The sequence below is a fragment of the Strix uralensis genome, chromosome 17 (genome assembly GCF_047716275.1).
Source record: "Strix uralensis isolate ZFMK-TIS-50842 chromosome 17, bStrUra1, whole genome shotgun sequence".
In the NCBI taxonomy this organism is placed as follows: Eukaryota; Metazoa; Chordata; class Aves; order Strigiformes; family Strigidae; genus Strix; species Strix uralensis.
In genome coordinates, this window is record NC_133988.1 from 1,674,309 (window position 1) to 1,686,812 (window position 12,504).

At 52.7% G+C, this 12,504-nt stretch overlaps 1 protein-coding gene across 2 annotated transcripts; it reads right to left on the bottom strand.

Annotated features, from left to right (window-relative positions):
• Positions 1-104: 104 nt before the first annotated feature.
• On the bottom strand, positions 105-12,504 carry LOC141951208 (caspase recruitment domain-containing protein 8-like). Of its 2 annotated transcripts, none has more exons than XM_074887145.1 (11): positions 12,208-12,504; positions 11,631-11,663; positions 11,287-11,357; positions 10,814-10,876; positions 9,861-9,922; positions 9,557-9,777; positions 8,013-8,272; positions 7,280-7,405; positions 5,090-5,234; positions 3,873-3,908; positions 105-2,249 (listed from the first exon to the last, which is right to left on the bottom strand). In XM_074887145.1, the coding sequence occupies exons 1-11, from the start codon at positions 12,482-12,484 to the stop codon at positions 1,984-1,986; spliced, it is 1,560 nt and encodes a 519-aa protein (XP_074743246.1). In that variant the 5' UTR covers positions 12,485-12,504; the 3' UTR covers positions 105-1,983. The 2 variants fall into 2 exon arrangements, with proteins under 2 accessions (XP_074743246.1, XP_074743247.1); XM_074887146.1 differs by having other exon boundaries at positions 12,433-12,502.

A 12,504-nucleotide genomic window follows, 5' to 3' on the forward strand; every position in this document is an offset into this window, starting at 1 on the left:
CAGTACCTCCAATCGGGGATCCTCCCGCAGTGTCTTCCGCGCTCTGTCCTGGGACATCGGCGTCACCATTTGTCACGGGAGGATATCAGACCTGCACAACTCTATGAGAGTTATATCCAGCAAAGCCGTTTATTTTTCCAATAGTACATACTTATGCTCTTGCCAAAGCTCTTACTTCATAATTAGCAAATCAGCAATTAGACAGCTATCAACCTTTTCTCCTATCGGCATCAGACCCCTCTAACACGCGCTGTGCAGACCAATCACCCTCTCGTTCACGCGCTGTTCACGCGGTGGTAACTTCTCACAGTTCAGGACTTTTCCACAGTTTAGTGTTGCAGCTGGCCGTTGTTTTTCCCTGCCACCTTGGCACAACTCAGCAATTTCCGATCTTTCTCCCAAGGCCTGTTTCTCATCAAAGCCTTGCTGCTTCTCAGGGGCTGCGCAGGGCTGACAGGCTGATGTCTCCCACAACATGGGATAGAGTGAGATGACACAGAGAAATAGTTAAGAAAACAATAAGAAAATATAAAAAGATAGGATAGACTGGCGACCAGGTGCAGGGCTCAGCTACACCGGCCCTATTTTATACCTGAGTGATCTCTTTTATACCCCTTTCTGCCTCCTCCTGCTTTGCTCCTCCTGGTTCCCCTTCCCATCCCCACGGGTCCATTCCCGCACCCCTCCCAGCCCATGTCCAGGGTCCCCCTGGTTCACATGCTCGGCAGTTGCAAAGCCCAGGCTGATCCTCCCGGAAAGGCCAGCCCCAGCGTGGTTTCTGGACAACCCATGACTTAGTGTGAGTGGTGATGTCTGCTCCTTCCACTGCCTCCCTTCCCAGGTCTGTGTCCCTGCATGGTCTTGTTCCCAGCTTCCTCCTTTTTGTATTATCCCTGGTTGCATTGAAAGTCCTCAACTCTTAACAGAGCAGAGACACACTCTTAAAGTGTCTTTCAGCAGCGATGTGCTCTCCAGGTGTTCAAGAGAGGGAATAAATATAAAGCAATACTTAAGGCAGCAGTCTCATTTCCACCCCACAACGTGTGATGGGGACCATTTCACTCAACACTCCCTGGAAGCTCCTTTGAGCTTCCAGAAGTTGCTGCCTTCACTTAGGCAAGTCTGAATTTCACCCAGACTTGACCCAAAAATCTCTTCTTAGATACTGGACACCAAAGCAGACTGCTCCTCCCCTGACTGGCTTGTTCAACAGCAGGAGGATGCCATCAGTGCAGGCATCCACGTGATCCAAGAAAGGAACTGATGTGAAGAATGTGATTTAAAAATAATCTGTTGGCTTTCTTTTGAATGTAAAGTGGCTGCTATTGAGTCAGACTGTCCCTGAAGATGCATGAACCCGTACGTCTGATCTTTGCTATTTTTTGTGGCTTCTTTGGGAGGGGGTTCTTCACCTGGCTGCTGCTGGGGTCAGGAGACTTGTTTGCTCCTTCGGTGAATTTTGGTCATTTGGGTAAACTAGGCTGGAGGGAAACGAGGGGAAGGGTTGATGTTGATATGGGTTCACATCAACATCTATGGCTTGCACATGAAAACAAGCCTTTGCAAACTGCTCTGCGTGGTAAAGCAGCTCCCCTCTTCCAGCCGTGAGAGGTGCCCGTGGACACTGAGGATGGGGAGGCTGAGCTGCAGGTACTGTTGTGATGGAAACTCCTCAGCTAGAAGGTGCCTGGAGCTTCTGGAGAGGCAGACAGGTCCAGGGTATTGGCACTGGATTGGGAACCAAGGTCTCTTGTTCCAGTAGCTTTGCACCAGTGACTGGCGTGACACTGGTCGTCCACTGCTGGCAGCCGAGTCAGCCAGGCAAGGCAGACCTGAGATGGGGCTGGTTCAGAAGACTTATTGCTGCTTAGCACCATGGATTTGGCATTGAAATGTCAGGATTCACGTAGTGGTAAACCTGAAGGCCCTTCTGTTGCTCCCATAAGTTGAGCAATTGGAGCAAAAGCAGTCTGCTTTCCAGGCCTAGCTGGTGGACTTCTCCAGGTCTGAGATGAGGTATGGGTCTTTCATCCGGAGGACCTGATAGAGCTGTTCCTGGGCCTCCACTCCTTTCTTCTCAGCTAGCTCCAGCAAAACTTGGTTCTTCCTTTGCCTCGTGTCTTGACGTTTCACCTCCTCTTCTTCATCGCTGTTGATGACGTTTGCATCCCGTAAGTGTAGCAGAATGGTGGAGAGCTGCATCATCCTGGAGCAAAGATTGGTCTTGTGCTTCTTCATGAAGGCTGCACCTACCATACACAAAGCTGATGTTACTGTGCTGCACGCAGCTGAGTGCCACGCTGTGGTACGTGGCACCCTAAGCCAACAGACACCATGGCTGTGCACCCTGTCCCACAGCCACATGTCTCCATCCTTCCACCAAAAAGGCACCTGCTGCACCAGTGGTGGGAACACTGGGGACAGGGCAAGGAAGGGGATGGGAACATGAAGTCCGAGCTGGAGGAGGTGAGGTCGGTGGCAGCCCCCATCAGCCGCCAGCAACTGCCCCTCCCTGGGACTCCTGCAGTGTCTGGGTGTGAGGTTACCATCCTGCCCCCTGCCCTGCAAGGTGAGGAGCTCCTAACTCAGAGCACAGGTTGCTCAAAGCTCTGAAATTTCACAGGATTGCAAGCTGCTTGTAAATAAACAGAACCTGGAAAGGCAGCTGGTGCCAGTGGGGTGCTGAGCAAGCCGCGGGGCAGTGCGGTGGGCAGCGTTGCCCGGCTTCTCCTCCCGAGCCTCCACCCAGTCCTCCTGGCTGAAGTGGGCACCCAGACGGGCATCTCCTTGTAGAATCACAGGGTGGTTTGGGTTGAAAGGGACCTTTAAAGACCACCTAGTCCAACCCCCTGGCATGGCCAGGGTCGTCTTTCACCAGATCAGGTTGCCGAAAGTCCCATCCAGCCTGACCTTGAACCCTTGCAGTGATGGGGCATCCACAACTTCTCTGGGCAACCTGTGCCAGTGTCTCACCACCCTCAGTGTAAAATATTTCTTCCTTATGTCCAATCTAAACCTACTCTCTTTTGGTTTAAAACCATTGCCCCTTGTCCTGTCCTTGCTCTTGTCTGCCACCGTACGCTCCCGGTGCTCCCAGGCAGGTTGTAGGTCAGTGTGGTGACTCCATGTGCATGGCAAGGAAAAAGAGTAACACTGAAACATCCAAATTTGTGTCTATCTGAGCCAGGCCTATCTGCCTCAACCTGTGGCTTAGCTGACTGGGTGTCCTCTTGGATCTGGTTTTTCATTAGTAAGATGAGATGCAAGAGGCAATGCTGAAGTATTGTGGCCCTGGAGAAATTAGGCTGGAATAACACCCACAAAACTGCTGGGCAGCATGTTGTTGTCACTGCATTTGAAGCAAGTGGAAAGCAAAGCCCCTTGGTCAGAAACTCCTGGAGCTGCTGTAAAGGTGGCCCTGCCATCCCCTCTGCCAACGTCTGGTTGCAGGCTCCTTCCCAGGGGGGTCACTCCTATGGAAAACACTCCTGTCTGGCACAGGGGCCACCAGCCCCCGAGCTGGCTGTATGGGACACAGCAGCTGTACCGCTTCTAGAACCTCAGTGAAATATTATTTATGGACTGTGAACTGTACTAGCTGCAGCTCATTCTCTGTAACAGCGTGTCTGTCTCCAAAGGAGGCAAACCAGTTTGGAGGGTCATCTGCACTATGCCACTTTCCCCACCAGCATGGCACAGAGCATGCTGCCAGGAATGTGGGAATAAAGGTTTGAGGTTGCAGCTTTCGAGGCTTTTTGGCTAGAAGCTATCATAAGGATGAGAAAAGAGGCTGATATTTAAACCAGAGGATGGTGAGCTCCAAAGAAACTGATTAAAACTCTAGAAATGCAGCTCTGAAACACTGTACTGACCTGACAAGGCCTTGGAGACTGGAAGAGCAATATCACCTGAAAGAGAAAGAAGGGAGATCACTGAATATGCCATCACTGAAGTGATGGTGCCTAACCTCCCATGACATCTTCCTGAGGTGTCCAATCCTCCACGAAACCGTCAGCCATTCCTCCTGCTGTTCCTGGCTGTCTCTGGAGAACTCAGTAAAAGGTCTTGGGCTCTGTGTGGTTGTAGGTGTTACTTTTAGGGGGTGCTGGATTAGGGGTCTCAAAGCACACTGAGCAGCACCATACCCTGCGCCTGCGAGATGCTGCCCTGCAGCTCCTCTGCCCAGCTTTCCCACAGCAGAAGCCACACATGGGGGTTGCTACATGAAGTTAATGGCATGTGCAGTGGCTGCTGAGCTGACCTTGCAGCAGCTGGGAAGAGAGGTGTGATGAGGAACCTGCTGCCCTGGAGCTGGGTGCGCCCCTGTCCTCCCAGAGGACACACAAACACAAGTTTTGGCACCCGCCATTGCTAACCCTGCTCCTTCTGCCTCCATCAGCTGCTGTCCTGACTGAAGTTCTGCATGGGACCCAAGTCAGGGCGGTCAGCCCTAAAGCAGAATAGTTGTAAGCAGTGGTCTCCTGCTGCCACACGAGAGCAGTCCTCACACCACCAGCAGGCTTGCTGCGTGCCACGTTTGTGATGCCACTGCGAGCAGAAACTTGTGGTGAAGGCAGGCTCTGGTGCATCTGGCCTTGTCCCCATCCTGTGTGCTCCAGGTGTTGTTGCACACTGGTGTCACACCCAGCAAATCTGGAAGAGTAGTGCTGGCTGGAACATGTAGGTTTTTGATGCTGATTTTCACTAAGAGTTTGGTATTCTCCTTACCTCCTCTGCATCGCATAGTGGTTGCACTAGCACGTCCGTGGGTGTTCGTTACATTAATGGACTTTTAAAAATAAGTCAGATTTCTATGCAAACAGTAGCAAGAGAACAGAGAGACACGACAGTGCTGTCATGATCTCTTAAACCCCAGCATCTGAAACTCCACATTAAATCTGAAGCGCAGGTATGCTGACATTGGGGTGTCCTTTCAGGTCCCTATTCTTCAGTGGCCAATTGATGCCTACTCAGGGTTTGCTTTCCTTGCAGGACTGCTGTGGCCACAGAATGCGTGAGGTCTGCTTGGGTGGTGCACCTCTGCTTTAGCTAAGGCGAACGAGCCCCTAGATGGACCTGCTGTTCCCACCTGATCTCAGTGATGCCCTCCAGACCACGGTTTCATCACGGGTGTCTATCATAAAGAACCCAACTTCCTCTGTCATGTTCTTGATGTAGATCTCAACAAAGAGCTGCTGTTCCTTCGGACTCTTGTAGCAGAATGGAAAGTGTTCCTGTAAAGGTAGGAAGCAAGTTGAGCCTCTCTCACTGTGAGGAGCCGCTGTAAATTCACATTCATGGGGAATTCACAACAGCCTGTGTTTCCTGGCCGTACCAGAAGGGAAAAGACAAGGGAAGATGCACATGTCAGGGCTGCCAATATCAGAAATTTTGGTTGGAAGGGACCTCTGGAGTGTCTTGTCCGACCTGCCTCTCAAAGAGGGACCAATGTCAAGTCTAGATCTGCTTCAGTCTGAGTCTGAAAATCTCAAAAAGTAGAGAGTCACCACCTTCTAACCTTCTCTGATGGCTGCATCTCCACCAAGTGATAAAATTTTTCCTAACATTTGGCCTGAACTTTCCGGGTTACAACTTATGGATTTTACCTGACACTGCTGAGAGCTTGACTCTGTCATCTTCACAACTGCTCTTCAAGGCAGAGTGCCCAGTTACTACCTAATCATTCCAGGAAGTGGGAAAACCAAACCCTACCTCGTGATTCATGGGTTTAAGACTGTCTCTCAATTAAGCTGGTTGGGGCTGCGCTCAGCTCAGCTTGGTAGTAGCTCAGTTGCAGCTGCAATGCGGGGGTGATGAATAAGCTGGAGGGGAGGGGTGCCTGTCAGAGGAACCTGGAAAGGCTGGAGAACTTAGCTGGCAGGAAGCTCGTGCAATTCAGCAAAGGCAAATGTAGAGTCCTGTGTCTGGGATGGAACACCAGACAAGAGCCTGGGCAGGTGGACACAGAAAACATCTTTGCAGGGAAGGACTTGGGAGTCCTGGTGGGCATGCAAGTTGAACAGGAGTCAGCAGTGTGCCCTAGCAGCCAAGGCTGGCTGCATCTTGGCCTGTATTAGCAAGACCACAGCCAGCACAGTGAGGTCAAGGATTCCTGACCTCTGTTCAGCACTTCTGAGCCCACATTTGGACACTGGGTCCAGTTTGGGGCTTCCCAGTACAAGAAAGACATGGACATCCTGGAGCAAGGCCAGTTCCAGGCTGTAGTGCACGATATGCAAGCAGAGGCAAAGGGAATTGGGTTTGTTCAACATGGAGGAGAGAAAGTCACAAGGAGAACTAATCACTGACTTTTAACTATGTGAATGTGAAGGAGGACTACAGAAAAGACAGAGCCAGCCTCCTGGATGTGCACAGCAATGTGATGAGAGGCAACGGTCACAGGCTGCAGCAAGGGAAACTCCAGTTAGATAACAGGGAAAAAAAAATCACAATGAGGGTGTTACACCACTGGACTAGAGATGCAGAGAGGCTGTGGTATGTCCATCCCTGGAGATATTCAACCTTGACTGGACACGTCCTTGACCACCTTGATCCAACTTTAAAATGCTTTGAGCACCTTGATCCAACTTTTCACATGCTTTGAGCAAGAGGTTGGACCAGAGACCTCCTGAGTTCCCAATCCAACCTAAGTTTCTCTGATTCCCTTTTCATAATCATGATGCAGTGCAGACCCATGAAAGGAGATTTTCATAACCAGCCGTGAACGTGTGATTGGACTGTCACCTGCTCTCAGGATGTCACAAACTTCTGTGTAAAACAAGTAAACACAAGGGCTCAATGGCCAAATCTTCCCAGATTTTCCCAGCCATTGCAATCTGATTGCCACGGGGCGTGGTGCTCAAAATCAGAAATGCTCAAATGGACTTCCAGTAGAGAAAGAAGTCATGTTACATCACAGCATAGAGAGAAGGTCTCTCTCCAGTCCTGCTCCTAAGCTGAAGGAAACTCACTGCAGAGAAGATGAAGATGAAGGACTTGGGACCACAACTGAGTCAACACCTCTGAAACTCCTTCTTGATATGCACCTATGGTAAGTCCAACAAGTCCCACATTATGATTTCTGCCATAAGGAAAAACAAACGCAGCCCCTTTGGGGCTTTGGAGTGTGCTCCATGCTCACTTGTAACCAGTACAGCTCCCTGCATCTCTGGCTCTGAGACCCAGTAAGACAGATTCTGGTAGCAGAATATGGCTAAAGACAGAGACTTCTTGTATTTTCTATTTCACCGGAAAAAAAAAAGAGAAAGATCCCACTTACTTCAGGCATTATCTCCACAGAGTTTGTACAGATCACCCGGTAAGTGCAGCCAAAGAAGAGACGGTTAAATGGAGGAGGCTTGGGAATAAGCTTTGAATTCCAGTTCTTTTCTTGTTGTTCAATGGCCTGCAAACAGTAAGCATCGCTTTTGAGAGAGGAAAAGGAAAAAGAGCTGTGAGCTGAGGTAGCCCTCAGAAGGTCAAGAAGATAAGAGACTGACCCAACCAGAACAGACTGCTGAGTGTGTATTACAGGCAGTGCTGTGCTTCAGGGGGTGGCAACCCCCGCTCGGTGCAGGTGGGAACCTGCCATGTGCAGGCAGGAACTTTGGCAGGGCAATGCACCATCACTCTGTGAAAGAGGGTGAGGGCTGGCACACAACAGAACAGCTGGTATGCAGCCACCTATTGCTGTGCCTGGCAGTGGCCAGCAAGTCCTGCATCTGCTCTGTGTTGCAGAGCACCCCGTGCCACGGCTTCACTCATGCTAGGACCTGCTGTCCCAGCCAAAAACATGGAGTGTGATTCCTGGAGGCATCTGTGAAAGAGAGTGAGGGAGGCAGGCACAAGGATGCTGTCGTGTGGTGGGAGATGGGGGCACAGGGCTCTGTGTGAATTAGAGGCTGGTAGCAGAAAAACTGGGAGGTGTCTCTGCTTATCAAATCCAGTCCCTGCTACTGCAGCCACCCCAGATGTCATCCTTTTTTAGCCCGGCCTAGCTCCCTCTGTCATACCTCCTTCAAAGATTTGTCATCTGGGATCAGGTAGAGGTGAAGTGTTGTATCTGCAGCTCTGAGCTGATGGAAGATCAGCACCAGGGAGTGAACAGGGATTGAATTTAAGGTCGAACGTAACTTCCTCCAAACCACACCAAGCAGTGAGAAGTTAGGATTACTCAGGGTTGCAGAGAAAGCTATCACTCTGTCTGGTTTCTCCAGAGTCATCTTCCCAGATTTGAAGTGGGCAATGGAGCACAGGCTGGTATCTACATGTCCTGCAAGAGACAGCAAAGGCAACAAGGTTCTGTTTAGTCATCCTGGCACACTCTCAGGCTGTCTCCTTCTCTTTAAGGCTTTAGCAGCAGAAAGGAGACACGTGCCCACACATGATGACATGCTCTACTTTAGGTGCCATGTGTGCCCTGGGCTTTTGGGGCTCAGAAGGGAGTTGCAGGTCTTTGGCAGTCTTCTTGCAGGCTCAGAACACTGTAAATCTGAAGGTGGCAGCTTGGGACCATGAAAATTGTCAGACTGCACCCGTGCAGCATCCTGCATCTAAGCGCCACACCGCCACGTACTGGGGAGGCAGATGCCCACTGCATGGTGCTCACCAGAGCAGCCTGAACATCCCGAGGTGACATCCCTAGGGATGACTGGGTCAGAGAGCTCTGCTGATGCCCAGTCACCCCGATTATCTCTGGAGCACACTTTGCTATTAACCTGACAGATTAATATAATTACAGCATTTTGCTTAGCACAGCTATATCAGTGAAGAGTGTGTAGAGCCACTTTCTGTCTGACATGGCTGTGCTTGCCAAGCCCTGGGCAGGAGATGGAGGCACACAACAAGAAACTCCTTTTGCGGTGTGCTCTGTTTTGGAAGAGGACATGAATTTGCCAGCAAGAGTCCCTTGGCCAGCACACCCAGGGCCTGTGTCAGGGCCCCCCAGCACAGGGACAGGGACTCCTCTGCACGCTCTGCAGCCCAGCTGCGGGTGCTGATGCTCCTCTGCCCATTAACAGGGTGGAAGACCCAACTCCAAGCCTTGTGGCTCCTCAAGTTGCTTACATGAAAATTAACAATTTTGTTGCACTTATTCTGCTGCCCACGCCAGCTCTGACCTATTGCACCCCACCCCGGGGTGGTCCAGCCTGTGAGTGGGCACAGCTGTCTGGCTCCTGTCCTGGTGGAGCAGAGCAGAGATGGCTGTTGTCAGATGCAAAGAACTGAGAAACCCGCCAGGGGACCCCAGGGGCTGCTCAGCAGCTGGGCTGTGGTAGTGCCCGGGGTCATCGTGGGAGCTGGGAGGAGAGGGTGGGGGAGGAGGGGCTGGTGGTATGGAGTGGGAGCTGGGGAAGGGACCACTGCGACGGCTTGATAGAAAGTGAGAGAAGCACGAAGGACGCCAAAGCAAAGCAAAAGAATACAAGGGAGTACAGGCTACCTCAGAAGGAAGGGAGAATTTGGCCCTGCCTAGAGAGGAGCCAGAGAGGTCCCCAGGGGTGGACAAGCTGAGGGATGGTGGCTCGGGAGATCGAGGTCCCTGTGGCTGTCATACCTGCCAGACACATGAAGTGGGGGAGCTCCACTGCCTGCACGACCCCACGCTGCACCTGGATGCGGAAGAGGGGTCCAGCGGGTACCCACATTTCCTGGTCAGCCTCGCTCAGGTGTGCGTTCCACGTGGCGTAACTGTAGGTGATGGTCACTGCCGAATTCACCACAAAGGCAAGGCCTGTGATGGAGCACCGGAAGGTGCCTGGACGCCAGAGGCGAGCGCTGCAGGTGGGAGGGATGACAGGCTCATTCCACCTGGGACAAGGCTTTTGGAACGTGCTCCCACATCACCCAACAGCTCTTACCAGTACACGGTGCGGTCCTCCGAAACGTCTAGGGTTATCGTCGGCATCATTTCTGAACGAACCTGCAACACATGTGTGGCCAGTTTGGGACTGAATGGAGTGTTGCACACTGGGTGCTGCTTGAGGCATGTTGGGATTTACAGTGAAGCACAATGCAGCTTGGCATGGGAGCTCAGATCCTCACAGCGGCGGATCAGCAGCTGCTGCCTGGTGCCCAGAAGGCATCACTCTCATCAGTGAAGAGGACAGAAAAATCATTGACTGTCAACTCCTCTGCCCTGGGATCTGAAACAAGCACTGGCCGTGTCTGAGGCTCTTGGCCCCTTTAACGTGGATCCCTGTAGTGGTGCCCAGGAGAAATCCTGTGTGGAGGCACAGCCAGAAGGACTGAACACTTAGTCCCACTTGAGTAGATGCCACTGGGGTGGGGAAGGCATCAGTGAGTCCATGCATCTCCCATGCATCAGTAGGAAAGATAATGGGTGAACACACAGAGCAGCTCCCACAGCTCCAAACTATGTGTTTCACCCACTGATTTTTAGAATGTATTTTGCAAATGGGAATTCCAGATAGGAAAGTTTCTGTTTCCTGAGAGAGAAAATGTTGCCTGCTGACTTGCTTGTGAGCAAAGCCTGGGCTGTTCCCTCTCTGCCATGGTGTATCAGCAGAGAGGACAGTGGCTACAGGCAGATGAAATGTTTAGCAGCGAGAATAAATTTGGGATGCGAGCAAATGGAATTTGCCTTCCCACAAACTTGAGAACTGGGGCAGCGCGTGCTGAGTTTGTGTAGCAAGAGACCAGACTCTTCTGGAGGATGAAGAATTGCTGTGAATAACAGGTTTTGAAGGCACACCCACCCTCCCAGGTGACAGCCAGGGTCAGTCCCAGGCTCCCTGCTGTGCCATTTCCTTTGGGTGCGACAGTGCCCTGCCAGGACTGGCAAAGCCCTTACCTCCCCCACGCAGCCACAGTTCTTCCACGGTAATGAGCCCAGCTTCAGCCTGTGACGTGTCTCCTGCAGAGGGGAACAGAGCGGAAAACACTTGCAAGCTATAGTTCTCCCTTCCAGCTGTTCTTGCCTGCTGGAGGCAGGAGGAGAGCTCTTCTGAGAGCATAAGCAACATCCCCAGCATCAGGTGTAGTGCTGGCCCTGCGCCCCGCTCCTGCAGGGAGGAACAGGCTGGCGCGGGAGCTGTGCCCGCCTGGCCTGCCGGAAGGGTGAGGTCCCTCTCCGGGGGCTGAGGGCAGCGCCCACCAGCTCCTGCCACCCTGCACGGTGCCGTGGTGGCGATGGGCAGTGCCGGACTGCCCATCCTCAGGGCTGGCTGTGAGCCCACGCGCTGCAGCTGTGCCTTCCTCCCCAGCCCCATGGTGATCCTCACTCAGGCACCCCAGCCTCAGGCATCGTGTCCTGCGAGACCTCACCTCTGCGCTCTTTAAGGCCTCTTCTGACAGAGATCGCGGATAGACTGGTCCCTGTGTGACAAGCTCTGTGACTAGAACAGGAAGACATTGTCATTTTTGCCTCATGTTTGGGAGAATAAACCATCCTGAAGCAGCCTTCACCCAACCTTCCTGATCCCATCAACCACACTAGTCCCCTCGTGTACTACCACATGCTCCCACGTCTACCACAACTTCCACTCCATGAGCCTTGGCAGGGACATGCTCACCACCATGCAGTGAGTTGAGGTCCTACGCTCACCACCATGCAGCTCCACCAGCCCCACAGCACCAGGTTGTCAGTGAGGACCAGGGCATGACCTTACCTGGAAGCTTGAGATCTTCACCACCACCTCGCACTGCAACAGCAACACAAAGCAGAGGAGAGGTCAGGAGCCAGGTCACATCCAGAGGAGTATCCCATCCGCTGACCAACCTCTCCCTCTTCTTCATGCCTTTGCTACAAAACCTCTTCCTGCTGGTTTGTGCCCACTCGGACCAAGCTACCGGGAGTCCCACCCAGCTGCCCGTCCCAGGAGGTCAGTGCACTGTGGGGCTGAGAACACAGTCCCAGCCTCTGCTTCCCCATCCCTCCCCACTGCCATACTGAGAGCAGATTTCTTGCTCAGCTTCCAGGAGCAGAGTCCTTCCTCTCCCTCCTGCCTTCTTCCTGCAGAGGTGCATCCCTGGGCCCTCGCACTCCTCCCACCTTCCAGTGCTCCGGCAGCTCCCTGGTGCACCCGCAGCTGCAGCCACCTTGCCCCTTCCCTCCTGCCTGTGGGGGCTCCTGCCTGCGCACTGGGCCGGGGTCCCTCCTCAGGAGACACCCCGATCTGCACCATTCTCCCTCTCTCACCTTCAAATGGACCCTCACCCACCTCCCCCAGGCCACCCTGTATTTACGTCTTTCTACATGATGCAAACAGGACTCGTGTTCGATTTTATAGTATCGCAGGGTTTGTTCGTCCTCCAACTGTCTGCCACAGTAGATCAGCCTTCCCATTTCGGGGACCAGGGAGGAGTCCTGTGCGTTCAGCTTGGCCTTAAGCTCCGAGACGCTGGTATCCAGAGTCACTGGGATGACAAAAGTTTTGCCAAACCAAGACTTAATAAAGATACTGAACTCACTGGGGCTGTCGGCCGCGGGCTCCCGCTCTGCCGTGGCCTTCTTTTCAGCCATCTCCGAGGATCTGCCGTTCC